The following is a 27,764-nucleotide window of genomic DNA, read 5'->3' as shown; positions in this document are numbered from 1 at the left end:
TTTCAACCAAGGCCTTTATAATACAAATGGATGCTACTTAGGTCTTAGCTTACCTGGCAAGAACAAATTAAAGTGTTATTGTAACAGCCAAATGACTGTCAACTTTTGCACTCTCGGTGCCATTTTGTCTGCCTTTTCAAACTGTTAACTAACATTCGCGGTGAACAGAAAAATGTTTGAGTATGTTGCCGAACATTAACTAACGTTCACCGTCTTGAACACACGTCAGGCATTGTGAAATCTGTAAACTGTCACAACCAAGCTTTCCTCCCTTACTGACACATGACACCTTTCCCTGACAGGTGGGTGGTTCTGGACTTGGACACCAGAGAGGTGGTATCGGATTACACCGATGGCAACGAGCAGCTGTCTGTCATGCGATACTCCCCAGGTGATTGGTCAGAGATCTGAACAGATGTTTCTTTGATAATAATCATGATAAGCAAAGAACTGCTTGGAGTTGCAGCAATGGCAAAGGTAGAGCATTTAGTGGTAACGCACAGAGCTGCTGAGATATCTCTCTTTGGGTACAAATGAGTACATTTCCCAAGCAAAATAGGTACAAATTAATCATATATTGCTGGCTAGGGGGTACAATTGTATGTACATATAGGGTACCGCCCCAGCAACAAGCATTTTTTCATACCTTTTACAGTTCCAGTACATACAGTATTGCAGACATACAGAGCTGAACACTAGAAACATACAGAGCTGGACAGGCCAGTATATAGAATATCTGTGCCTCTCTTATCTAAGCATTCTTTCCTGTTGCAGATGGAAGCTTCTTAGCGGTGGGTTCCCATGACAACTTCATCTACATCTACACCGTTACAGAGGGCGGACGCCGCTACACACGCTTCGGAAAGTGTACCGTGAGTGGAGCATTCTGGGATAGCAGATGTGTCATTCATTTTTTCAGATGGCAACAATGCATACTAAGGCCTTGATTGTCTTCACTAATTTGGAATATCCATGAAAGACATTATAAAAGGCTGACAACCAATCCATTTAAGCTACCCAAGCCTTTGTCAGAGTATGATCTGACTTACAAGGCAGTTAGTTTTTGGCCCAGTCAAATTGATCATAAGCCGTATGAGGTGGGAATCAATTTTGGCAAAATTAGATGCAAATACCTGACAATGACTACTCTGTAAGTGGATATTACGGAACAACACACTAGTCCTGTAGATAGTACCATGCACCAGTTAGCAAATATCAAATGTTTATAGCTAGCGTGTGTCTTTGGACTGCGGCAGACCTGGATTCAAATAGTATTTTTATGCAAAGATAAAAATATGTTAGTTATACAAAAATAAAATTATAGTATCTTTTCTGCTTTTGACTAACCTTGCCTGATGTATTGTAACAAATTAAATGATTCCAAGTGTAAACCCTGCCCATCTGCTCCTCCGTGCAAGCTCAAATGCACCAGGCAAGATCAATACAGCATAGAAAAGTATTTGAATCCTAAACTATTACTATTTGAGCCCAGATCTGCGGTGACTTTAGGTGTCTCCTGTACTCGGTGTCTCTGTAGGGTCACTCCAGCTTCATCACGCACCTGGACTGGTCCAAGGATGGAAAATACATCATGTCCAACTCTGGAGACTATGAGATACTCTACTGTGAGTGTGTGGATGTGTTTGGTCTCTGTAGGTAGTGTAAACAGGTTGTACTGTGCCTTCATACTTCATAGTACCAAGGCAAATGTTGTTACGGAGGTGATAGTAAGTGCTGTTATAGAGGTGATGCTCAGTGCTGTTATGGAGGTGATGCTCAACACTGTTACGGAGGTGATATTCAGTACTGTTTTAGAGGTGATGCTCAACACTGTTATGGAGGTGATATTCAGTGCTGTTATAGAGGTGATGCTCAGTACTGTTTTAGAGGTGATGCTCAGTGCTGTTATGGAGGTGATGCTCAACACTGTTATGGAGGTGATATTCAGTACTGATATAGTGGTGATGCTCAGTACTGTTATGGAGGTGATATTCAGTGCTGTTTCAGAGATGCTCAGTACTGTTACGGAGGTGATATTCAGTGCTGTTATAGAGGTGATGCTCAGTTCTGTTACCGAGGTGATGCTTAGTCATGTTCTGCTGGCTCAGGGGACGTGGCTGGGGGCTGCAAACTGCTGCGGAATCGCTTCGAGAGCAAAGACCGGGAGTGGGCCTCGTACACCTGTGTGCTGGGCTTCCATGTGATGGGTGAGAGTGTCTCCCTGCATACTCCCTCCCTACATACTCCATCCATACATACTCCCACCTTGCATACTCCCACCGTACATACTCATTCCCTTCATACTCCCACAATTTCTTCCATACTGCATGTGCCCACACACACACACACACACAAACAAACCTCTTTTTCTCTTACATACATACACATACACAATCACATACACATACACCACACTCAAAGTAAATTTCCTTCACTCACGCACTTTGAGTAAATGCTGTGTTTCCCTCTCAGGGGTGTGGCTGGAGGGCTCGGACGGCACAGATATCAACGCCCTGTGTCGCTCACACAGTGAGAGGGTGGTGGCGGTGGCTGACGACTTCTGCAAAGTGCACCTGTTCCAGTACCCTTGCCCAAAACTCAAGGTAGGCACACACGTTACTGCACACCCATGCACCCTGCACCAGTTTTTAAAAATGTTTTTTTCCTTCCATACCCTGCCAACCATTTAGTTCTCTGTAGTAGCAATAATAGCAATAATAGCTGCCTGACTAATTAAATAGCTAAATAGCACAATACATTCATATACTCTAGACACTCAAAAGTGCTTTACAGTGATGAGGGGGGACTCGACTCAACCAACCTAGGGAACACCACCAATGTGCCACTTTGTGCCAGAACGCTCACCAGCGGAGGTGGAGAGAACAGTGTTTTTTGCCAATTGATCAGGGCATGAAAAGGCCAGGTTGGGATTGATTGATCAATCGATCGGTTCACGGCTTGGTTGATTCATTGATTAATTGAATACCCTCTGCCCTCTCTTTTTCTCCCAGGCCCCAAGCCACAAGTACGAGGGCCACGGCAGTCACGTGACCAACGTGCGCTTCACTCACAATGACGGGCATCTCATCTCCATGGGGGGCAAGGACACCTGCGTGCTGCAGTGGAGGGTCACCCGCGGGGGGGTCCGTCAGGGGGGGTCCCTGGACCGGAGCAGCTCTGTGTCCTCCACCTCCATCAGCTCCCTGGAGGCTGCGCCCTAGAGACACAAGTGTGTGCGTGTATGTGTGTGTGTGTGTCTGTGTGTGTCTGTCTCTTAGCATGTGTGTGTGTGTATGTGTGTGTTTGTTTGTATGTGTGTGTGTATGTGTGTGTCTGTTAGCATGTGTGTGTCTGTGTGTGTCTGTTAGCGTGTGTGTTTGTGTGTATGTGTGTATGTGTGTGTGAGTATGTGTGTTTCCGTTAGCATGTGTGTGTGTCTGTGTGTGTGTCTGTTAGCATGTGTGTGTGTTTGTGTGTATGTATGTGAGTATGTGTGTGTCCGTTAGCGTGTGTGTGTGTACAATTGTATGTGTGTGTGTGCATGTGTGTCTGTTAGCGTGTGTGTACATTTGTATGTAAGTGTGTGTGTGTTTGTGTGTGCGGATGTGTGTGTGTTTGCCTATTTGTGTGTGTGCGTATGTGTGTGTGTGTGGGTTTGCATATGTGTGTGTGTGTTCTAACTGTGTGTGTATGTGTGTGTGTGTGTGTGTGTGTGTGTGGGTTTGCATATTGTGTGTGTTCGTGTGTGCATGTGTGTGTGTGTTTGTATATACATGCAGTGCAGAAGACAGACTGGAGATTGGTGACGTTTAGTGCCAGAGACAGATTAGGCAGCAGAATTACAGTTGTGCTGGAAGAGCCCCAGGGAGGAATAAGTTTGGCCCGACGATGGGAACAAAGGATGGAAGAAATGAGAAACAAGTGCTGATTTACCTGGAGGGGTCAAGGAAGAGTGGAAACAGAGAGATGAGCAGGAGAAGATGGAACAGCCGGAGGCCATCACTGTAGAGAGAGTGAGATGAGGAGAGAGATAGAATAGGCAAAAGAATGGAAATGGCCCTCGAGTAGATGCGTATCACTTTGGATGAGCATTGTGCAGAATATCCACCAATGGGCTACTGTTCTGATGACCTACTGTGGCCTGTGTCTGCTGTCTGGGGTGTGCTGTTGACATCAGGACCATGGGGTTAACATCAGGGTAGCCCACTACTTGGGGGGGTGGAGTACAGCTGGATAAGGTCCCAAAAATAAAATTTGTTTGTACTACCAAAGTGGGCCCAGAGTAGTATTCCCAGAATTCCTACCCACACCCCTGGTTTACCCACACCCCATGCTGTGTACACTACCAGATCTCAACACGTCAGCACTCACACTCAGAAACATCTGGGTTTATCCCTGAATGTCACTTTCCATAGCTCACTGCTTGGAAATGCAATCAGCAGCATAAAAAAAATCAGGCCAAGCCAGAGTTCACCATCTTTGGCTCAATAAACAAGTTCTGCTGTGGCCACATTACACACTATCAGCTTGTAACCATTAGGAACATTTAAATAGTCATAAACTTAGGGAAAATGGCAATGAAACTACATTTACCGGAGAACCTATTACCTGAACTGCGTGGACCTTATGCAACAGTCAGGGGCCATTTTTGGAGACATTTTGGAACTTCTGGTGTTCTGTTGGATTTTGCCATATTTGTCCAGTGCTCCTTTAAACGGCTATTGCCCTAAGAGAATGCCCACCCTAATCCATCTCAAATGCTATATTTGTACTGTAACTGAGCCTTCTGACCAGGCTGATACACTCTGCCATGCTTCTGAGTACTTGCATGCTTCTGTTGTACCTTATTACATAAAATCTGCAGCATAATTTACTGCTGCACATCTCTGCGCATCATTGATGTAAGTGTATTAATTCAAGTGCCTGTTTCTTGTGCTTTTCTATGACAATTATGAAAATCACACAAATAAACACCAAACCAGATGTGCCACGTGGTGCATTGTCATTTTCTAAAGGACCAAATATCATTTGTACATACTTTTGCATTTACACTGACATTTTATGTTCATTCACTCTTAAGACTAATGTTTGAAATGTGAGCCTCATTAAAGGATACAAACTGGAAAAAAAAAACATGTGCATCTTTTTTTGTTTGTCATTCAAATCTGAGTGCCAGGAAATGCTTTTACTTTAACCTGAAAAGCAGGACTGGAGTAGTTACCGTTGGCTGAAAATGTACTGGGAGGAATTGTTCCATTGCCTAGTCATTTTGCGCAGGTTTTCCAAGAATATTGTCAAATTTCAAAAGAATGATTTGTTGTCTTGTTTTTACTGATAAGTAAACTACACTATTAGAAGTTTTAGACATATGAAGTGGGTTCAGAGAGGTTTCCTAAGGTGTTACTATACTGAAGTAGTTTGCTAAAATATATTAATTATTGTTTATAACAGACAGCAGTCATGACCGAGTGCAGGTGCGATGAGGGGGAGGTGCCAGGCATATAGGGTCTGATTAGCATTTGGGTGTATGCAGGGGCTGATCCCTTAACTGCCTGGTGTGCGAGCACCAAAGTTTTAAATTTAATGCGAGCCATAACAGGCAGCCAGTGGAGGTCGCTGAGCAGGGGGGGTGTTCGCTGTCTGAGGATGTTTAATGCCAGATGAGCTGTGGTGTTCTGGATCTGTTGCAGGGGTCTGACGGCAGATGCTAGAAGGCCAGCCAGCAGGGAGTTCTCCAAATATTGAAAATATATTTCATTGTACACAATACTCTCTGGGGCATTTGAGAACATATGTATATTAAAACTGAAATAATATTTTAGAAACTATCCATGTTACAAATATCTATGATACTAATATCTTAGATCTAGCAAGAAGTTCACCCTCTTTCAAACACCTGTGTTTGGATTAAGCAAATTATAGATATTTTTTTTTATTTGTCTTTAGTCACTTACAATACTGTAATTTGTCTGTCCACAAAGTTTCACCTGCATCTCATAGAAAAAAAATGTCCATGGCCATGCAGATAACTTCTTCAGTTGCATTAAGGAAAGGTCACCTAATATCACTGCTTTCTGCTTAAACATTTCCATATGCAAGCACTGTACTGGGAGCTCGCAGTGATGAATTCATTAATTTTTCTATATTTAAACTTGGAGACACATTGGGCGATATCAGCTCAGGAGGTAAGAGCGGTTGGCTGGCAGTCATAAGGTTGCTGGTTTGATCCCCCACCCTGGGTGTGTTGAAGACTACTCTGAGTAAGACACCTAACTGGATGAGCTGGTTGGTGCCTTGCATGGCAGCCTATTGCTGTTGGTGAGTGAGTGAGTGAGTGAGTGAGTGAGTGAGTGAGTGAGTGAGTGAGTGAGTGAGTGAGTGAGTGAGTGAGTGAGTGAGTGAGTGAGTGAGTGAGTGAGTGAGTGAGTGAGTGCGTGAGTGCGTGAATGAGAGGCATCAATTGTGAAATGCTTTATGAATGAAATCCTGGTCTTTGTAACTCTTACCATTTGTGTACCTCTCATGAATATATCTCTTCCTCCTACTAGTCTCTTTACAAAGACTGTCCCTTTATCTCCCCTTATAAATGGTTTACTAATTGATCACTTTAGGATGATGTGCTGTAATGTTATTTGTACGTCGTAATTAATAACACTACAACAGGTGATGTTAGCTGATTTTTTAAACAAAACCAATGAGGGAATTTTGTATTCACTAATTTTATTTGAGCTGTATTTCACGAAAGTGAGTTACTGTAGCAGCTGGAACAAAATCGAATTACAGCTACGAAGATCAGTAGAGGGCAATATTGGGTAAAATATTCCATAGTTTGCTTACAGTGGGACATATTTAGGCTTAGTGGGTGAATACTCATCAATCATCAAAACTTACATAAAAGAATACATACAATACCTAAATACTTATATTTTATCCAATTTTGACATGGAGAGATACTTATATAGGAGTAGAAAAATATATATTATGTATTAATTGCTAATAAATAGGCTAAATGTAATTGCAAACAGTACAACAAATATCACAAATGAACTTTAGATTCTCATTATGATAGGATAAAACTAATAATTGGTGTGTCTAGGAGATTCGTCTCATCATGTCGATCTCTTCGGTATATTCATAATCGGTCACCGGAGATTGCCGAGTGACGTTGGTGCTCCGAAGTAGCCGAAGATGACGTTGCAGTGTGTGCGTGTGTATGCTGTACGAGCGAGAGGGGGCGGGGGAAAGGGGGCTCGTTCGGCGAGTTGGCGTGTGTACGCCGAGTGGAGGTGAGGAAGAGGAGGATGGTGCTGAGAGCAGAGGATGAGAGGAAGAGTGGAGTTATAATCAAGCTCGGTAGCGAGGACGGTGTGCGATCGCGTTTCGTGGGTGATCTGAAGAAAGAGGGAGATCTGTGCCCGTTGAAACGTTACGATTACACATTTTAACCCCCCGAAAACACTGGAACGGAAATTTTAAACTTTTACCCGCCGTGGTTCTGCTACTGTGCAGGGTGTTCTCGCTTTGTTTCGCCTGGTGGAATACACAGCAGTTCGTCGCCGTTTTTTATGCAAGCGGGGAATCCCTTTGCTGCTGCGTTCATAGGAGAACCAGAGAATGGCGGCTAACATGTATAGAGTAGGAGGTAAGTCAAATGGTTTCAATTTCTATTTGTGGGGCTGCTCATTCTAACGTTAGCTAACGCCAACTCTTGTGTCTCGTTTGCTCGTCTAAAAAAGGCTGCACGATGGCTATCTCGTAAGCAAGATTTATATCAGCTTGTAGGGAATCCTGGGTAGGAATTACTAACGATGCAAGTTTGCGTTTACAATATTTTGTAAGGTGGTGAAGTTCGTAGGACTGCTGGCTAACTTTTATATTTCAATCACTGAATCGGTATAGTCTAGGCTACATATATAACATTAGTCTGCTTTGTTGTACAATGTAGCAATATTGTTCAAGGCAAAGAATGGTCTTAAAAATATGGCCCCAGTAGAAAACACGCGCTCGCTTACACGCCAATTATGCAATTTCTTCAACATTTTAGAACTACAGCAGGGTCTAGACGGGCCATTTATTGTTGTGAATGGTCTAGATTAAATTGCACGGCTTTTTTATTTAGGACCTGTAGGATTAAATGCACAGCTAGCCAGTCTGGAAAAAACACCTGATACTGTAGGCTACGTAGCTAACTGTGTTAGCAGGCTACTGTAAGGAAGTTCACTGTGGACGTAGATGTCTGCAATGCCTGGCTTTGTCCGCCGCGCACACTGCTAAAATGCCTAGGAGGGGTGCATATGAACCCGGTCGACGTGTGTGGTGTGATGACGTCTACATCTCCCATTGCTGTTTCATTCATTTAAAATCGCGGTCGAACAAGGCACACCTGATTTTGAGAATGTTAAACCACAAGAGAGTGGACACTTAAAATGCGTTTGAGCTCAGTAATGCCCACAATGCTGGTGGCACATTACACAGGCTTTGTATGTTTCTAAACGCATAATACGGTCACCATCGTCATATTCTTCCTCCTCCTGTCCACACGGGCCTTTTCTAATAAATTATCTGCTATGTGGATCAGTGTCATACTGCTGAATATGGTAACTGTGCCTTTTCATTTTTAAAATGTTTAGCCTCTCATAGGTACCTTACCGAACTTATCATTGGTACCTTGTTTCTTTTGGACCTGAGTCTGGCAGTGGTTGCTGGCTTGTTATTGTTGAGTGAACTACATATGGTTGACTTATTAGAATTGGATTTGCTCATTACTTCTCAAGGGCCTTCACATGAAAAGATTATAACCTTTGTTTCTCTTGGGAAGAGTGTAGCTTGAGTGGGGCTTTTGGCTACGAGAGCTCCTAGCCAGTTATGGATCACTACTGAAATACTGGGACCGGGACATTGAAGTGTTTCAAATGCTCTGTTGACTAATAGAGAATTGTTTTAATGCTAGTCTTAAGTGAGAGGCTTCAAAAGGCTAGGCTACATGTTCCTGTTCCTGAAATTACAGTCCTTGAGGGTTAAGAAGTGCTGGTTTTCTACCTTTGCTTTACCTGGGAGTTGGGTGTGAAGACTGGCCAGTCAGTAGCACAAATTGTTCATTTAATTACTCGGAAGGAACAAAAACCAGGCCTGGATTTAGATTCAAGGTCCAGATTTGAGTGTCCCTGGCCTGACCTGATGGGCATGGTGGGCCATATCTGCTTCTGGATTACAGACCAACTTCTCTTAATCATTTAATTAACCTTCTCTGGCTGCTCAAAGCTTGTAGAGCTTGTTCCGTGTAGCACATGGTTCCAGTCCATTTCATAACAGTAGATTCAATTTTTTTTAGGCTTTTCACCTTTGAGAAGTGATCAATGATGCAATGGCGGAGAGGAATTTACCTTGGACACCACCAGTGTTTGCAGTTGGGCTAAAAGGCAGCCATTTAACTGTGTGCTAGGCTATGTGTCGTGGTGAAGAGGCAGGTAATTAAGCCAATCAGATTGGGTGACTGATTGGTGGCCATTTTGAGATAGAAAGTTTTGGAATTTTCCCTGGATACCCCTCCACCACCTTTCCAATAAATTCCATGGATTTAGAAGCCTGGCATACATCAACCTACATGTAGAAATGAGACCGTTTACTGTGTAATTACCAAAATAACAAAGTAGAGCTTTGTATTACCATGTGTCCGTGCTTTGTATTACCGCCTCAGGAAAGCTTTTTGAGAAGTCTGTTCAGAATTAGGCGGCATGGATGGTGCAGTAGGTAGCACTGCCGCCTCACAGCAAGGAGGTCCTGGGTTCGAATCCCTGTCGGCCAGGCCTCTCTGTGCGGAGTTTGCATGTTCTCACCGTGTCTGCGTGGGTTTCCTCCAGGTACTCCGGTTTCCTCCCACAGTCCAAAGACATGAAGGTTAGGCTGATTGGAGAGTCAAAATTGCCCGTAGGTATGAGTGTGTGAGTGAATGGTGTGTGTGCCCTACGATGGACTGGCGACCTGTCCAGGGTGTATTCCTGCTTTTCGCCCAATGTATGCTGGGATAGGCTCCAGCGCCTCTGCGACCCTGTTCAGGATAAGCGGGTTAGGATAATGAATGAATGAATGAATGAATGTTCAGAATTAGCAGCCCTTGTACTCATTGATGCTTGATATCAGATTTGGTTATTAAAACTTTGGTTATTAAAGCACACATCCCCTTGTGAATCTGGATACATTTTGTATTGTGACCTCCTCATTGGGATACATATTGTATTGGATACATACCTGACAGCACCCAGCCCTAATGTGGAGTGGACTGCTTCCTGCTACTTGCTGTCTAGCTTTTAGATGTGGGGCAGCCTCTAGCCTAGTGGATAATTTGCTTGACTGGGACCTGGAAGGTTGCTGGTTCAAACCCTAGTGTAACCGCAGTCTGATCCATGCAGCTGTTGGGCCCTTGAGCAAGGCCCCAAACATTGCACCAAGGGGGATTGGGGGATTGGCCCCTGCTTAGTCTAATCAACTCTAAGTCACTTTGGATAAAAGTATGAGCTAAATAACACATCTACATTACATTAGTGTTTTCTCTATCAGATTAAATTTGTACATTTAATTATATTTTTTAAATTGTAAATATTTGCATATATATGAGGATCAGGAATGTCTGTTGTCACGGACCTCACGGTGTACTGATCCTGTATTCTCTGCTTCCTGTTCTCCGTTTCCCGCCCCTCACCTCTCTTTGCAGATTACGTGTACTTTGAGAACTCCTCCAGTAACCCTTACCTGATCCGCCGCATCGAGGAGCTCAGCAAGGTGAGGGCTCTCTTCCCACTCCGTCACTAACAGCCACAACTGCGCACACACTACAGTTACATGATAACAATGACAAACATGTTGATAATAAAGTTCATTTAGAAAGCACCTTTCATACGTTGGGTTGAAGTAAAAACTATTGTAACCCGATTGTAGCAGCACCCAGAGAGGTAAAAGATCCAGTGGGCTCGCATGCATCATATCATTGCTCCCCAGTGATCCCTGCTGGTCAATTGGGCACTTTCTAAGACCCGAAACATACCCTACACAACTGCATGAATGCAAATGACAACGCACGGTCCGGTTGTACAAACTGAACGTGCACACTGATGTCCCTGTGGTGGTCATAAACCCCAGTCCTCAAAGGGCGCTCAAGGACAGTGGTGAAAGAAATAAAAAAAGTAGAAGAAGATGACTTTATACTGTTGTCGCCTGCTCTAGCTCCTCTGTGACGCTGTGACGCTTGATTCTGCAGCTCGTGCATGCATTGCTTTCAGAATTTCAGGTGACAGATTTTAGAACACAAGACCGCATGTAATTGACTTTACGTAGCTGAAAGTGCCTTACTTATACTTGCTTTCACATACTTGCGTAGGGTGTGGTTCAGCCTTAATTATGCACATAGTGCTCGGCGTCTTGATGCAGTCAAGAAAGGAGGTATAAAGTAAATTATAACCATTTAGTTGCTGAATGGGCAAGAGTGAATTATGAAAGTTGAGCTGATCTTTTCCAGGTTTATTTTTTATTTTGCTTAGCCTAATTCTTCCTTATAGTATATTTTGTTTCTGCATAATTATCACAGGTAGTACCTCTGCTTAATGAAAAGGCTTGGGTGGTTGTCTTTGTATGCAAAATTCTTTATTCCACAGTGGTGTCTGTGTTGTTTCCTTACCGTGGTAACCGTGGTAAAGAGGGAGGCAGGTGTGTTGGGCAGATGTGCTTACATAATGTCAGGGAAAGTTGAGTGTCATTATGCAACATCCTGAGACCTAAGGGAGCACAGAGCATCATGGGAAATGTAGGCATCGACACAGACCCCAAGCGGCTGCTGTGATCCACAGACTTATGCGCACTGTATGTGTTTCACAGCGATAATGCTGTGGAGTCACATTTCTGAAATTGTGCTGTCGTATTGTTCAGTTTCAGTATTGCTTTTACCCTGCTTGAGTATTCATTAATGACAAACTATTCAAAATTAACTTTTTCCTCAATTTAGTCATACATTTTTTCATAACCATGCATGTCCTAAAGTATACAATCGCCAAGCACTTTATTAGGAACATTTTTACTTTATTACACCTACTTATTCATGCAATTATTGTGTGGCAGCAGTGCAATGCATACAATCATGTAATCATGCTTTAGCAAACCATGAATCCAGCTCTAAGAATTTGCAAGTGTGCAGAAAAATGTTAATTGTACACTGTAATTCACCTGGATTAAGGCAAAATCCAGACAAACTAAGAATACGGCGTCCTGTCGGACAGGAATATCGGGATTTCAGTAATAAAGCACTGGCTCCTCTGAAGGGAAAATCTGAGGAAATCTTTTGAAAGATTGCAATAGCGTAACACAAACCATTTCAAACCTAATGTGCTGGAGTAGTCTCATTGCATCTCAAGCTTAAGCAGTCTCTATGGGCTGTTACTAGCATAGCAATCTAAGCAAAGTGTGTTGATGACATAATATGTGATAATTTTCTTGAAAATCCAAGATTTCTTGTACCTGTCTTTGATGTGATCTCTCTCTCTCTCTCCACTACCTTCTCTCAGACGGCAAACGGAAATGTGGAAGCCAAGGTTGTGTGTCTGTTCCGGAGGAGAGACATCCCTACTCATCTCAACACCCTGGCAGACAACAATGCCAGTAAGTACGCTCACTTATCCCCCAAATCTGTACACCCCTCCTCCCTCTATTGCACCCCCATACCATCGTATCTCTCTCTCTGTTTCACACGCATCTCATTCACCCTGTTTTCACACCTTCATCCTGAAGTCTGTGCCATTGCACCTCACAGACACTCTGCATGATGATGTCACTCTGGGGGGTGGAGCCCACTAGAGGTGACACTTCACTTTGACAAAAAAAACGCTCTTGGAAATCTCGGTAACAGTCCTGACACAAGCCGATTCTGACACCCCAGGAGCTAAGTGTCCGCTTTGTCTCCATGCACCCCCTCCTCCCAGCACCACCAGGCTCGATCCCCTCCCGTACCCCCTCCCGTACCCCCTCCTCACCGCCTCACCCCCTCCCCATGTGCCCAGGCTGCCCCCTCCCTCTGACACCAGGAACAGAACAAAAGAGGCTCTGATGTGTCCTGGGGGCCTGTGGCATACAGGGGGTTAATTATTAATCTCTCTGTGTCTGCTGGTGCACATCCAACTGTGTGTGTGTGTGTGTGTGTGTGTGTGTGTGTGTGTGTGTGTGTGTGTGTGTGTGTGTGTGTGTGTGTGTGTGTGTGTGTGTGTGTGTGTGTGTGTGTGTGTGTGTGTGTGTGTGTGTGTGTGCCTGCATGTGTGTGCGCGCATGTGTGTGCATCCACGTTCATGCATGTGTGCGCGCCTGCAAGTGTGTATGTGCGCCTTTGTGTATGTGTACGCGTGTGTGAGTGCGCGGACGCACGCATGTGTGTGTGTGTGTGTTTTCTTGTGGGGGGGCTCAGAGTTAAGAGGTCTCCTGCTGTGTGTGGAAGAGGCTGGATAGGCGCTGGAGTGAGGGGGTATTCGGGGCATTAATAGGATTTAACTAATAGGGGCGTGGCATGTGCTGTCAGGGTTTCCCTTGCATGATTACAGGGGCGGAGTTCAACACGAGGGACAGACAGTACTGATCACTGCTGAACACAAATGCGTATAAAACACTTGTCTAAAAAACGGCATAGACAGCTATGTTAAGTGGCCCAGTAATTAATTAATGATGATTTACTGCCTATAGCAACAAAAACGTGTCAACCGTCTGCATTGCTCATGTACAAGGGCTGTGTGGCGAAATTTCTAATTGCTTTGGTGTTAATACGTCGAGCTGCAATTGTCTCTAATGTGTCCATGCATACTTTTTACACCAAATTATCAGAAATTAATATATTAATATATTATATGAAGCATGTTACAATTGATGCCTCATTCACCCATTCACACACTCACACACCAACGATGTGTCCAATCACAATCGGCTCATTGGGAGCAATTTGGGGGTTAGGCGTCTTGCTCAGGGGCTCTTCGACTCAGCCTGGGCAGGGAATCGAACTGGCAACCTTCCGACTGCCAGACGACCGGTGATAGGCTGCCATGCCTCCTGAGCCAATGTCCTAAGTGCCCTGGAAACCCAAGAGGGAAGTACAGTTACAAGTGCTCACATGCATAAGAACTTGGGCCCTGTAGATTAATCTAATGAGAACAAACAAACAAAAGTAGCAATGAAACCATCTCACGCTGCAGGTGAACGTATGTAATGGAGTGCGCTTGGGCAGCGATGACGGTGGGTCTAGCCGACGGTGATGCTGACTGCTCGTGTGTTTGTACAGGGGAGTTTGAGGACGACTCTAAGCAGCCGGCATCTTCAGAGCCACAGAAACACCAGCTGAAGCACCGGGAGCTGTTCCTGTCCCGCCAGTTTGAGTCCCTCCCCGCCACACACATACGGTAACCCACCCCCCCCTCCCCGCCACACACATACGCTAACCCCCTCCTCCCCGCCACGCACATACGCTAACCCCCCCCCCCCCTCCCCGCCACACACATACGCTAACCCCCTCCTCCCCGCCACGCACATACGCTAACCCCCTCCTCCCCGCCACACACATACGCTAACCCCCCCTCCCCACCACGCACATACGCTAACCCCCCCCTCCCCACCACGCACATACACTAACCCCCCCCTCCCCACCACGCACATACCCTAACCCCCCCCTCCCCGCCACACACATACGCTAACCCCCTCCCCGTGCCATCGCACCGTAAATGTGTACAGTAACTTCTCACACCACACATGCAGATATGGCAGCATCTTGTCCCATGTACATGCAATAACCTCGCACACACACAGACAATAACTCGAGATGTGTTGATGGAGAGTCGGTCTGGTGCACAGGTGTCAGGATCTAGTGCTGGAGGGTTGCACTGTCTACTTGTTGTCACTGTGGTTCCGCAAAGGTGATTCATTTTGAGATGTTTATTGGCTAAATTAGCCGCACACATTGTTCTGAAGGTCTTAATTGGCTGATTGAAAGGAAAATAAACACCAGCAGACAATGTGGGGCCATTCCATGTCAACTTAAATTAAGTGTACCTCCGCATCGCTTCAGTTTCTTAAATTGTTTGTGCGTGTGGTGGTAGGCAATGATGAGGGAGGAACAGAAATCCTGAAAATGTGAGCCTATGTGAACTTTTTTTGTGCTAGCCTTCTATCCTTAGGGGACCATCACTTAAAAAGTACCTTGTTTAATGAAATCTGCTGTAAAATTAAGAATCTAATTCAAGGTTGCTGTACAAATTCCTATTGCCCAATATTTTACATGACTTAGAGTAAGCAAGCAGGCAAGTTTTTTAGTTAAGATGGTCCCACAGTTAACAAAAATGGATGAATTCAATGGGGGAGTGCAATGGCTATTTCTAATGGTGTTTTTGTGTAGGCAAGAAAATGATTTGTGACTAGATGTAAGTCACACTGAATGCTAATAATGCCTGTAAAAAAAAAAAAAACGTTGGGTGAAAGTCAAATGGCTTTTGGAGAAGGGAGTGGCCACGGATGAGGTATGTCAGGATGTGGCATGGAAAGGGCCCACAATGACTGGTATAAAAATACAGCAGAGATAAGAATCTGCCTGGACTGTAGCATAGGCTTAACTGTAGGCTCATGAAATGCTGTACTCCTGTCATGGGCCAAATCAAGTTAAGTTTAGAAAGTTAAAGTGCAGCATGTATATTAAATTGCAGCTCTGTTTAACTCTGTTAACAACTGTATGTATATATATATATATATTTTACGTTTTACTTTACTGAACCAGGAAACCCCATTGAGATTAACATTTCTTTTTCGAGAGGGACTTCACATAATAGTAAACAAGCAAAATGACAAGACCATTTAAGAAAACATGCTTTTCATTATAAATGCTTTCAAGCCATCCGTTGGGCTTGTTGCTTGTTTTTTGAGTCTCTGTGCTTATTTTTGTGTGACCGAGCATGGCTTGGTTTCATATGAAAGAGTTTACATTTGACTAATTTGGCCCCTAATTTCTTACAAATGCAGATGGGATTGTTTATAAAGGGGTTGATTTCAATTGCAGTAACGTTGTTGTACTTGTTCAGTTAAGACAAAAAAGGCTGTCCTCTACCACACACATATGCTAAGCTTGTATACCTTGAAAATACAGTAACCTCAACATGCGTACATAATCAATGATGCCACACACTTCCACACTGCACTGACTACTTGCTGACAGTGACTGCTTGTTTATATTGTATATATTGTTTATATTGTAATGGTTTCTAGTTACCCAAAAGATCAAGCCATAAGGTGGAAGTAGCCTCAGGTGGCACAATTGTAGTTCACGCTAACGAACACTTCGAAGCATTAGCTTATGCAAAATTCTTTACTCTCTTTTTGTGAAGAGGGATATAGAACAAGGCATCTAGTCACAAGACCCTGCCTCCCAAGAAACAGGAAAAAGGTGCGGCCTGAAAATTACAGTGCCTGGAAGCCTTTTTTTTTTTCTTTTTTTTCTTTTTTTCTCGAAATCTGAAATTCTATCCAAACAGTGTATTTTGCCTTCAGCAGCTTTCCAGTCCCAACTGTTTAATAGGTCAGACCTACAGGATACACAGAAACTGAATACTTCAACACAATTCCCCACGCGATCCTCCTGGTCATGTTCAGTGGCTTTTTAATAGACTTCCAAGAAATTGGTAGTGAACTATTTTAGGGAGAAGGCAAAAAGTAATCTAGCAATTTGCTTGGGGTGTAGGATTTGGGGTATATGTATATGTGGAAACAATACATGTTCAAATTAGGATTTTCTGAGTAAAAGTTATTTTTGCAATCAGAAATAGTTTTTTTCCAAGCAATTTGAATTAATATTTTTAATATACTGTGAATTACTACAGGACGGAATCTATTGACAAAATGAAATGAAGCTTTTGTTTATTGTGATTTCTTTCCTGAAAGGGATGTCAATAATTGAACATAATGAACAATATTTACATAATGCTTTATATAATTTCTTGGGTATTTCCTGCTAGTGCATTAAACAAAGCAGGTATACTGCATTAAAAAAACCGTTAGAGGATCTTATGCCCCAGGAGGTAAGAACTAAACAAATTGTATATATAATGTTTTTGCATTCCTATATCTATAAAACAACTTTGCTTATGATTTCACAGCTCTGTCACTGACAAAAACATGTTACTGGCAGGTGAAAATAAATTTGAAATAAACTACATTTTAAAGAAATTTAATCCAATTGTTTTAAACAACGGAAACGTTCGTGTTTTTAAACCGCTGTATATACAAAGGGTTGGAATTGATTTAGAACTTACCATTTATTTTCTCAGTGTGATATCTTCCTAGTTCTACAGAGATACTGATCATGATCATGCTAAAAATAGCATAAAACCTTTTGGTAAACCCTTTTGGCTTCAGCCTCTGTATCCTACTACAGGCAGGAAACTCACCTTGTCTCTGAATGTCAATGAAGAGAAGACCTTATTGTGCAACTTCAGTGTCTGGGATTGTTGGTTTTTACTGTGATTTGAATTGTATATCTCCCTAGAGTCTAAGTGGATTGGATTGAGTACTGCCCTCACTTTCAGAAGATAATAGGACCACAGCAGGGTACCTGCAGATGGATGCGTTTATATAGCGCTTTTCTCACACTCAAAGGGTTTTACAGTGATGAGGGAGAAACTCCACTCAACCACCACCAACGTGTAGCACCCATCAGGTTGATGGTTAGGCTGCCATTCTGTGCCAGAATCCTCACCACACATCAGTTGAGGTGGAAAGGGAGAGAACAATTAAATCAAGGAATGATTAGGTGGTAGGTTGAATGGGAATTTAGCCAGGACGCCGAGTAGAAATGAAGCCCAAGTTTCCTGCGTTTCCTGACCTTTCTCCTTCGTTCCATCAGGGGGAAATGCAACGTGACGCTCCTGAACGAAACCGATCTGCTCACCAGATACATGGAGAAAGAGGTGAGACCTGCTCAAATCCCCCTGTTTATGGCCTCTGTGTGGTGTAGTTGAAGAACCAGAAGGTTGCAGGGTCTCTTCCCACGTTACATCTCAGGGCCCCAGATTGCGTCCTCATCCTGAATCGACATGCACTAAATATAATGTAATGTAATGTGTGTAGTGGGGGCTGCCTAGCCTAGTAGCTTAGGTGCTTGAGTGGGTCATGGAAGGTTGTTGGTTCAAGCCCCAGTGTAGCCACAATAAGATCAGTGCAACTGTTGGGCCCTTGAGCAAGGCCCTTAACCCCACTTTAATCCTGCTTAGCCTAATCAACTGTCGCTTTGGATAAAAACTTTGGCTCAATAACTGTTATGTAATGTATTGTAATTCATCCTGTTTCAAAGTGGCTGACTAAGCAAAAACAACACGTTGACTCTTATCTCCTGGGCTAATTAGTGTCATGGTTATAAAGTCGTCTGGTTGGATGGATATTTCAGAAACTATTCATGTCTGTTTCAGGACTCCTTCTTCTACTCACTGGTGTTTGATCCAGCCCAGAAAACACTTCTGGCTGACCAGGGGGAGATCAGGGTTGGCTCCAAATATCAGGCGGAGATTCCAGATAAGCTGGGAGAAGGTGCGTGGGTGGAGGTGGATTAACATTTGCCATATTGTGCACTTTCTATGTACTGCCATTATAGAAACGTTTGCTTTAAGTACTGTGTACCCTTATATTATGTCACATTGTAACATATTAGCTATTAGCTGCTTATGTTGACACAGATTTTTATCCTGACGTTATCACTGATAATCGGCTCACTATTCTATGATAAATGACTGTAAGTTTGGCCTCATTAATGGCTGTGTGCAGGAGAATCAGACGGCCGCATTCAGGAGAAGCTGGAGACGAAGGTTTGGGATCCAGACAACCAGCTAAAGGACTCGCAGATTGATCAGTTCCTGGTGGTGGCACGGTGAGTGGGACTTCTGTGCTCTGCTCGATGTAAAAACCTAAATGGTGTAATGAGTTTGGCGCACATTCGGCGTTTTAAAGTACAGTTTAAACTGCTGTTCTGTGGCTGTGTGGAAGGTTCTGAGAGTGGCTTTTATTTTTAACTTTATATTTTACTTCTCTTTTCTTTTTCACCAGTGCTGTTGGGACGTTTGCTCGCGCACTCGATTGCAGCAGCTCCATCCGACAGCCGAGTCTGCACATGAGTGCCGCTGCTGCCTCCAGAGACGTCACACTGGTGAGACGGTGCTAATGCTAACGTTTTTGTTGAGACTGATACTACCACGAATGCTAACGCTACAGCTGATACTGACACTACCGCTAATGCTAGCGTTACTGCTTACACTGATACTACCGCTAATGCGCAAAAGTTATTATTGGTACTGATGCTACTGCTAATCCTAACATTGCTGCTGGTACTGATACTGCTGATGCTAATGCTAACATTATTGCTAATGCTACTGCAAATGCTCATGTTACTTCTGATGCTGATATTACTGCTAATACGAACATTAATGCTGACTTAAATGCAAACATTATTGTTGATGCTAATGCTAGCATTACTGCTGATAATGATACTACTGCAAATGCTGACATTACTGCTGACGCTAATGCTAACTTTACTGCTGGCACTGATACTCCCGCTAATGCTACTGCTATTGTGAATGTCTACTTGCTCTCCCTGACTCCCCCTCCCCCCCTTTCTGCCCCCTCAGTTCCACGCCATGGACACGCTGCAGCGGAGCGGGTATGACCTGGCGCAGGCCATGTGCGCCCTCGCGCCCCAGGGGGGGCCGGTGCTGTGCCGGGACGAGATGGAGGAGTGGGGCGCTTCGGAGGCCATGCTGTTCGAGGAGGCGCTGGAGAAGTACGGCAAGGACTTCACCGACATCCGGCAGGACTTTGTAAGTCACCAGAACTGCCGTACAACATTCCATCGATGCACGTTTAGTATTCCCTAAATTGTGGCTCAGGTCCACTTGTACTTCAGGGGGTACTGTGTTTTCCTGGTGAATGAGGTACTGCTGACTACTGGTTAATGGGGTACTGTAGTGGTTGAGGGGGTACTGTTGATTAGTGGTTGAAAGTGTATTGTGGAGTTGTGCTAATTGGTAGTGGGGAGAGTGGTTAAGGTTGTATTGGGTAGTTGTGGCTAAGGGTGTAGGGTGGTATCATGTAAACAAGAGTCAAATGGCAGTAGGGAGCGTTGTCATTGTACCTTCTTTATGGGTGTAAATATGATTCAACTGCATCAATTTGGAATGTTAGAATCGATTATAATCGATTTAAAATGACAATTTCAATAAGACTTAAATATGGCACTTCTTTCAAATAAATGTGAGGACTTAAAGTTTAGCTCATTGTTTTAATTGTCTATATTGCCATAAATTTTACATTTGTGTATTCAGGGTATTTAAAAAAAAGATTTCTTTATTTATTTTATGACGCATTGAGTTGTTTCCTGAAGAATTGTGGATGGGTGAAACGGCAGTAATACGAGCGTGATGTTTGGCAGTGTGGGGCTGTTTTGAGTGACCCTGTTTCCCCTTCCTCAGCTGCCCTGGAAGTCCCTGGCCAGCATCGTGCAGTTCTACTACATGTGGAAGACCACGGACCGCTACATCCAGCAGGTTGTGTGCTTGTGTCTGCCTGACGAGGGACACGTCAGGGGGTTCAGTGCAGGAGCCCACCCCGACCCCTCACCCCCTTTCTCTCTGCTCTGTTGATATTTGCTCTTATCGTTTATCATTTTTTGCCTTATAGTCATGGTTTTACCAATTCTATAAATGCTCTCCTCTACAGACATTGCTGACTGATGAGTATACTGCATTGTGGCTGGGATTCAATCAGGTCCTTTGCTTAAGTTTGGTCCAGTGATTGGGTGCCACACTGGCAAACAGTGCTTTTAAAAAATAAAAATAAATGAAAAGAACAAGTCAGATCACTGTTTGTAAACTGTTGATTGAATCCGGGTCCGAATGTAATAATGTGCCAGCCTCATTCAGGACCGTGTACGGCTGCATGTGTGTTAATTACGAGGTTTTAATTCCAGTTTTATTCTGGATTTCTCTCCAGAAAAGGCTCAAGGCCGCGGAAGCTGACAGCAAGCTGAAGCAGGTTTACATCCCGACCTAGTAAGCACCTGCAATACTGGCTACTCTTACCCGTCTACGCACCTATAGGGAACTCAATAGCTCACTAGTTATACACTTAGTGAGCACTTTATTAGCTATTCATTAGGCTATTTATGAGATACTCAAACAACCCTGTCTGGCACCAACAACCATTCCACAGTCAGTCAGTCAGAGTCACATTTCTTCCCCATTCTGACATTTGGTCTGAAAAACAGCTGAATCTCTTGACCACGTCTGCATGCTTTTATGCATTGAGTTGCTGCCACATGATTGGCTGATTAAATATTTGCATTAACAAGCTGGTGTACAGGTCTACCTAATAAAGTGCTCACCGAGTGTAGGTCCATACCACTGTTCAGTCCCCTTCAGTTTTATTCCAAAATCCCTACAAAACCAGATAATTCACTGTTGTGAGACAGCAATTGGGCTTTTCCCCTTGATTTCAAGGCATTCAGTCCTTCAGCATTTTTTCCTGTTCAAGTATTATAGGCCCATATCACTGTGTTCAGCCATTCAGTTTTACTCCAAAATTTGTACACTCTTGATTTATTTTATTGCTCCCTGCTTCTCCCCACCAGCACCAAACCCAACCCCAACCAGATAATGGCGCCAGGCACTAAACCTGGCATGAACGGATCGGCCGGCTTCCAGAAGGTTCTGAGCTGCGAGAGCTGTTTCAGTGAGTGTGCCTCTGTTACTGGCGGTGCTCTCGCCAGTTAGACTGACTCAAGCTTCAGATGGGGAAACTGGTCATCAATCCTTTTATTTGTCACTGATCCCAGATTACACACACAGCAATACGTGAAATACGTATTTTTCTGTGTTTGATTTGATCTTGCCTGGTGCAATTTAGCCAACCAAGAGGACCTGAAGGCGGAGTTTGCACTTTTTGAGAGTGTTTCATAGGTTCCAGTACACCAGGCAAGCTCAGTAAAGCATGGAAAAGTTTTTGAATCCAAAACAATGGCATCTTTAACTCATGTCTGACTAATAGGTCGCTTTTTCCATGTTCTCCATTGACTGGCTAAGAGCTGTCTCTTAAGTCATTGTGCCATAGCGTAACCTTACCCTGTTTTCACATTGTTGAAGCGTATAAGAATGTATAGGAATACAAGTTCATGAGTTGGTACCTCAATATCACTCGCACTGTTATTCCGTCACATACTCGTGTCAGTGTTTCATTTGTGCCAGCCCAGTAACGTAAGCCCCCTCTCTCCCCCAGCTGCACAGTCTCCACAGTGGTACGCTTGGGGACCTCCCAGCATGCAGTGCAGGCTGTGCGCCTCGTGCTGGATCTACTGGAAAAAGTACGGAGGCCTGAAGACCCCCACGCAGCTAGAGGGCGCTGCTCGACCCAGCACGGTACATCTAACTGCACATTACATCACATTACAGTTATTTAGCTGATGCTTTGAAGTGACTTACACTTGATTGGGCTTAGCCGGGGCCAATCCCCCTTGAGCTATGTGGGGTTATAAGGGCCTTGCTCAAGGGCCCAACAGCTGCACAGATCTAATTGTGAACCACCAATCTTCCAGGTCCCATTCATGCACCTTAGCCACTAGGCTATAGGCTGCCCTGATCTCATGGCACTTTTTTCATGAGCGGTATTAACCCTGTTATTCTGGTGAAATTGTCACAATACTGAATCTCGACATCTGGCCATCCCACCCAATTATCCTCCCTATGTATGACTGGTTCACACAATCTTTTGCATTCCCCACTGGACTCTACTCCGCGGGCCATTGCTGCAACAGAGGACTAAGTTCCCAGCTGACCTACCCCTGCTCATACCAGCTCAATACCGAGCCAGACTACAGACTGAATGGCCTGCTCTCTTCATTATGGTACCGTATAATTGGACGTCCTTCAGATTGTTGAACCCTGACCTTTCCTCCTGCAGGAGGCGGCGGCGCCCCGAGGTCACATGTCCCGGCAGGAGGTGCAGGGCGCGCCCCCATTCACCACCAGCGCTGGCCGGGCGAAACTTCTGGCCAAGAACCGGCAGACTTTCATTCTGCAGACCGCCAAGCTGAGCCGCGTGGCCCGGCGACTGTGCCACGACGTGCTGCAGCCGCGACGGGCCGCCCGCCGCCCCTACGTCCCCATCAACTCCACCGCCGTCAAAGCAGAGTGTGAGGACCACAGCGCCCTCTGCTGGCCTGGCTGTCACTGCTCATTCTGTACCAAAGCCCATATCACATTACATTACAATAGCGTTACATTGGGTGTCTCGGTGGCGCAGCCTGTAGAGCACTGACCGCATGCTCATTGCGAGCCGCGATATCGGCGGTTCGAATCCGACCGTATGACATTTGTCGCATGTCTTTCCCTCTCTCTCGCTCCCATTCTTCCTGTCTCTCTATACTATACTGTCCAATAAAGCTGAAAAAAATAAAATGGCGTTACAATAGCATTAGCTGTAGCAGCAACAATAATGTTAACATTAGCATCAGCAATAATGTAAGCATTAGCAGAAGTATCGCAAGCAGCATGGTGGCATAGTGGTTACCAAGAAGGAGGTTCTGGGTTTGAAAGATCCTCTCTGCGCTGAGTTTGCATGTTGTCCCTGTGTTTGCGTGGGTTTCCCCCTGGTACTCCAGGTGCTCCTAAGTAACTAATATGAGTCAAATGCTGAGGATAAATTACCCCACAGGGTTCAATAAAGTATAGATTTTAGTGTTGGCATTAGCAGTACCATCAACATTAACATTTATCCAAAGCAACTTACAGTTGATTAGACAAAGCAGGGGCAATCCCCCATGGGGCAATGTTGGGTTAAGGGCTTGTTCAAGGGCCCAACAGCTGCATGGATCATATTGTGGTTTCTTCCAGGTCCCAGTCAAGCACCTTAGCCACTTGCCCCCAATTGACTGCAAGGGAAAGAGAAAATGCGCAGTGCTGTACATTGACCATTAGGGGGTACTTTGGCATTGATACGGAGGATACATGGCAGTGAATGGAGCATAAAATGATCATCACAGTCTATTTCAAATATTTTTAGTAACTGGTGTATTACCGTAATTGGTACACATGCTAATGTTTATAACAAATGCATAATTATAAGCAGTGGTTCTTTCATGATTTAACTTTCAAAACATTTCCACTAGCATTGAGACTCGATTGTCCCGTTTGGCACGAGCCAAAATAGCTACCATTAGCTGGCTGTCTAACATTACTGGCAAGCTATTTTTACCGAAATGATTCAATATTTCATTAATCGAAATGCACAGAAAATCATATCTTGTTATCCGTAGTCTGTGAATTTCATCCAACTCACAATAAAAATAATCTTTTACAGAGCTGGTCCGGCATTCATTCTGCTCTGTTTAACCCTGTGTTGGTGCTCATTGGTGCCCCCTGGTGGCCTGGCTGTCACTGCCAGTTCTACACATGCTCAGTCTCCCTCTCTTCCCTCTCTCTTCAGGTGTGATCAGACTCTCGAAGCCGGCAAAGCCTCCTGTGAAGACCAGGGTCCTGCCCCGCGCCGACCTGGCCTCCATAGTCAAAGAGCTGGGTGAGAGAACACAGATGTGTGTGTGTGCCTGTGCATTTCTTATGCAAAATTGCACAAGAATGGGTGACTTATTAAATTATGGATATGATTATATTTTCACTGCTGAGCTGCATTTGCAGGCACGAGGCAGAAGATCAGCGATCAGCAGTGACAATATCTCTGAGTGTGTTATTGCAATTATAAAACTGTTTTACCAGCACATTTATCTATAAATACATTTAGAATTTATTTATTTATTTCATTCTTTTTTTTTAAAGAACGATACAAAAACTATTCTGCTGCTGTTATGCCGCTTTAATGACACGCTTCTGCCGTGTTGTTAGGAGTGACTAATCGTGAAATTATGTCACTCCTTTGAATGTCTCTCATCCAATCACAATGCGAGGTGGGAACTAGCTGTTGTATAATGAACATTAGTACCTCAGCCTCGGTGGTGTGTTGCTATATACACTGAAGCATTGTGGGAAGTGTGAAGTGCGGTGATGTGGGTTGTCGGTGTGGTGTTGATTGGTGGGGATGTGGGTTGTCTGTGGTGTTGATTGGTGGGGATGTGGGTTGTCGTTGGTGCTGATTGGTGGATCGTCTCTGGCCTACAGCGCTACAAGCTCCTCTTCGACTCGTGGCTCCGAGCAGCGCGCCTGCTGCCATGAGTTGTAACCAAGGCAACCAGCCTCGGAGTGCCTCGAGCCTGCTGGGCAAGAGGCCTTTTGACAGCGTGAGTGTGATCCTCTCTCTACCTCTCTCTCTTTTCCCCCCTCTCCCCCTCTCCCTCTCTCCCTCCATCTCTCTCATTCTCTCTCTCCTCTCCTTCTCTCTGCTTCATTCTCTCTCTCTGTCTTCCTCCCTCTCAGCCTCGCACAGGTGTGATGTTGCTAATGCTAGTGTTACTGCTGAAACTGATACTAGCGCTAATGCTACTGTTATTCTGAGAGTCTACTGCTGCTGTGACTGTCTCTCTCCCTCGTTTTATTATTCTCTCTCTCACACATGCACACACGCTATCTCTCACACTCACTCTCACTGTTCTGTTGTGGGTCATCTTGGACTCTGGGGAGCTACTGGCTGCACACCAAAAACAACAACCCTTTTTGTCATTGGCTGCAGGTGGGAGGTGCCGAGCTGTCCACCAATGGCAGACCGTTTACCTCAGGAATGCGGACCACCTCACAGTCCCTAATCAAGCGACAGAAGGTGAACCAAGGAGACTCCCCAACCCCTGTGGTGTTTGTGGCGACTAAATATACCAGGTAAACATTCTACCAGTTAAAGCTCTCCACACACTCTACCAGGTAAACATTCGACCAGGTAACGCTCCCAAACACTACCAGGTTAACATTCTGCGTGTGTGTGCGAGAGCGATGAGTAAATAAATAAGTGTAAATTGGGATCCGTGTTTTTCAGAGCCCTGAGGAAGGCTCTGACCCAGACAGAGATGAGGCGTGCTGCCAGGAAACCCCACCTCCCCATCAAGTTCAAGGTCCTCCCCCCACTTCCCCCCATCCAGCCCCCCCGCAGCAGTGAGCCAATCGTGCTCGAGGACTGAGGACTGAGGACGGGGGAGGGGGGCCACCTTCACTTCCGTTACATCCCAGGAACACACATTCCTCAACCCCACCCCTGCCCTACCACACTCATGTGCGTGCGTGCAAGACCTTTTTCTTTTTTTTGGGGGGGGGGGGCTGAGGGGTGGATGGAATTTTGCTTCAATGTTACTGCCCACTGACACACATTCTCCACCATGTGTGTCAGTACGCTGGTCATGAGAGGAACACCGTCAAGCGTCGTGTCTGTTTCTCTGTAACACCCACGCCTCCTTGTTCATGTACAATGCATTGCTTTTCTCCTTCCAACACATCCAATCAGGTTATGGGTAAACACAACATACGATGTCTTCAAATTAACTTAAAATCCTAAAAGTCATATTTTTGTATAAAATGCTTGCAATTTGTCCTTGACATGGAAAGGTTTAATATTCTGTCCATGGCAGGAGCTTTGGGAAGGGATTTGGAGGAATGGGATCTAAATTTTGTACATTAATAATGGGAGAAAAAAAATCTGTGATTGTCTTTTTCTTAAGTTGTTTCTTTTTAAACAATCTTTTCCTAATAATGTCTCTTTAGATGGAAAAAAAGGAATAAAACATTTTTTTCGTCGATCTGTCTTGTGTTCCTGTTATTCTGGTATGGGCCATTTTGCCATTATATTATGAGTCATTAAGGTAGATCGATGGTACAGTGTAATCTGTGCTGCTGCTAATAACTAGACCATTAATTAAATTAAAACGGGCTTTCAGCCAGGAAACGGTGTGGTTTAAGTATCAGGACACAAGATTTATTGTTTTGCCCTGTAGTCCAGCACATTGTATATTTGCATCCATAGGCAGTGATCCATGTAAGAATTATATATACACATACACACACAAAAATTGTGTGACTGTGCAAATGCTTACTTGCAGGCTGCCCTATACTGACTTTGGTATGCACATTTGAAGTTCACTTTGGACAAAAGCATCTGCTAAATAAAATTAACTTGAAAACATGCATGTGAAGGTAGAAACACAAATGTTAGTTTAAAAGCAAATCCATATAAAGAGCTATGATGCATATCCAAATGGTTTTCTTCAACTCTTTAACATTTGACTCCTTATTAGGTGCATCTGTTGTCTATGTATGTCTGTTGTCTAATTTGATTGCTGCAAATGAAAGCCACTGATTAATTGTTGCATCTTTCATTACTTCTGGGCAGACAGCAACCGCTTTGAAGTGGGCCCCTAATTTTGCATGCATTATACTTTCATTATGCAGATGAATGGAGGCTATAAATCTGTGAACCTCCTTGGTGTTCATCAAAGGGCTAATTCATGTGTATGAAAGTATACAGGTCTTTGTTATGTTTGCGAGTGTGCATTTGTGTGTTCTTTGTTTACTAGGTACGTAGTGTGGGTTCTTGAGGATTGTAGTTGCTGAAATTGAGATTGCCTGTGCTATGATAATTCCAGAGCTAGATGATTGGCTGATCTCCTTAGTTTTAAGTACATTAATCCACCTGCCTGCTAACACCCAATCCCACACCACTCTGAGGCTTACGTTCCTCACAGTGGAGGCTCTGGAGCAGAGCAGGACTCGAGGCACAGAGGAACGCGGAGAAGGACGACG

At 44.3% G+C, this 27,764-nt stretch overlaps 2 protein-coding genes across 4 annotated transcripts in view; both read left to right on the top strand.

The window, feature by feature from the left end:
* The window catches only part of eml3 (EMAP like 3), a 45,464-nt gene extending 40,331 nt beyond the window's left edge, over window positions 1–5,133 (top strand). For all 3 annotated transcript variants that reach the window (XM_061249192.1, XM_061249191.1, XM_061249193.1), the window contains 6 exons: window positions 303–391; window positions 775–872; window positions 1,538–1,625; window positions 2,109–2,207; window positions 2,473–2,603; window positions 3,012–5,133. In XM_061249192.1, the coding sequence (XP_061105176.1) occupies window positions 303–391; window positions 775–872; window positions 1,538–1,625; window positions 2,109–2,207; window positions 2,473–2,603; window positions 3,012–3,221 (715 nt within the window). In that variant the 3' untranslated portion in view covers window positions 3,222–5,133. The remainder of the gene's footprint in view (window positions 1–302; window positions 392–774; window positions 873–1,537; window positions 1,626–2,108; window positions 2,208–2,472; window positions 2,604–3,011) is intronic.
* Window positions 5,134–7,229: 2,096 nt separating this feature from the next.
* On the top strand, window positions 7,230–26,762 carry LOC133132413 (metastasis-associated protein MTA2-like). The gene is made up of 18 exons (XM_061247853.1): window positions 7,230–7,642; window positions 10,712–10,779; window positions 12,552–12,645; window positions 14,303–14,420; window positions 17,903–17,966; window positions 18,465–18,582; window positions 18,817–18,919; window positions 19,096–19,195; window positions 19,674–19,862; window positions 20,514–20,588; window positions 21,034–21,092; window positions 21,671–21,771; window positions 22,315–22,454; window positions 22,996–23,227; window positions 24,520–24,609; window positions 25,206–25,324; window positions 25,714–25,856; window positions 26,011–26,762. The coding sequence occupies exons 1-18, from the start codon at window positions 7,615–7,617 to the stop codon at window positions 26,150–26,152; spliced, it is 1,983 nt and encodes a 660-aa protein (XP_061103837.1). The 5' UTR covers window positions 7,230–7,614; the 3' UTR covers window positions 26,153–26,762.
* Window positions 26,763–27,764: the final 1,002 nt, after the last annotated feature.

The sequence above is a fragment of the Conger conger genome, chromosome 7 (assembly GCF_963514075.1).
Source record: "Conger conger chromosome 7, fConCon1.1, whole genome shotgun sequence".
Classification (NCBI taxonomy): Eukaryota; Metazoa; Chordata; class Actinopteri; order Anguilliformes; family Congridae; genus Conger; species Conger conger.
This window is presented reverse-complemented; position numbering and strand designations above follow the sequence as displayed.

Excerpts from the sequence above, each read along its gene's own strand:
- LOC133132413 (XM_061247853.1), top strand. The coding sequence starts at position 7,615 with ATGGCGGCTAACATGTATAGAGTAGGAG. Across the intron at positions 12,646-14,302 it reads CCTGGCAGACAACAATGCCA|GGGAGTTTGAGGACGACTCT; the intron begins GTAAGTACGCTC and ends GTGTTTGTACAG. Across the intron at positions 24,610-25,205 it reads CTCCATAGTCAAAGAGCTGG|CGCTACAAGCTCCTCTTCGA; the intron begins GTGAGAGAACAC and ends TCTGGCCTACAG.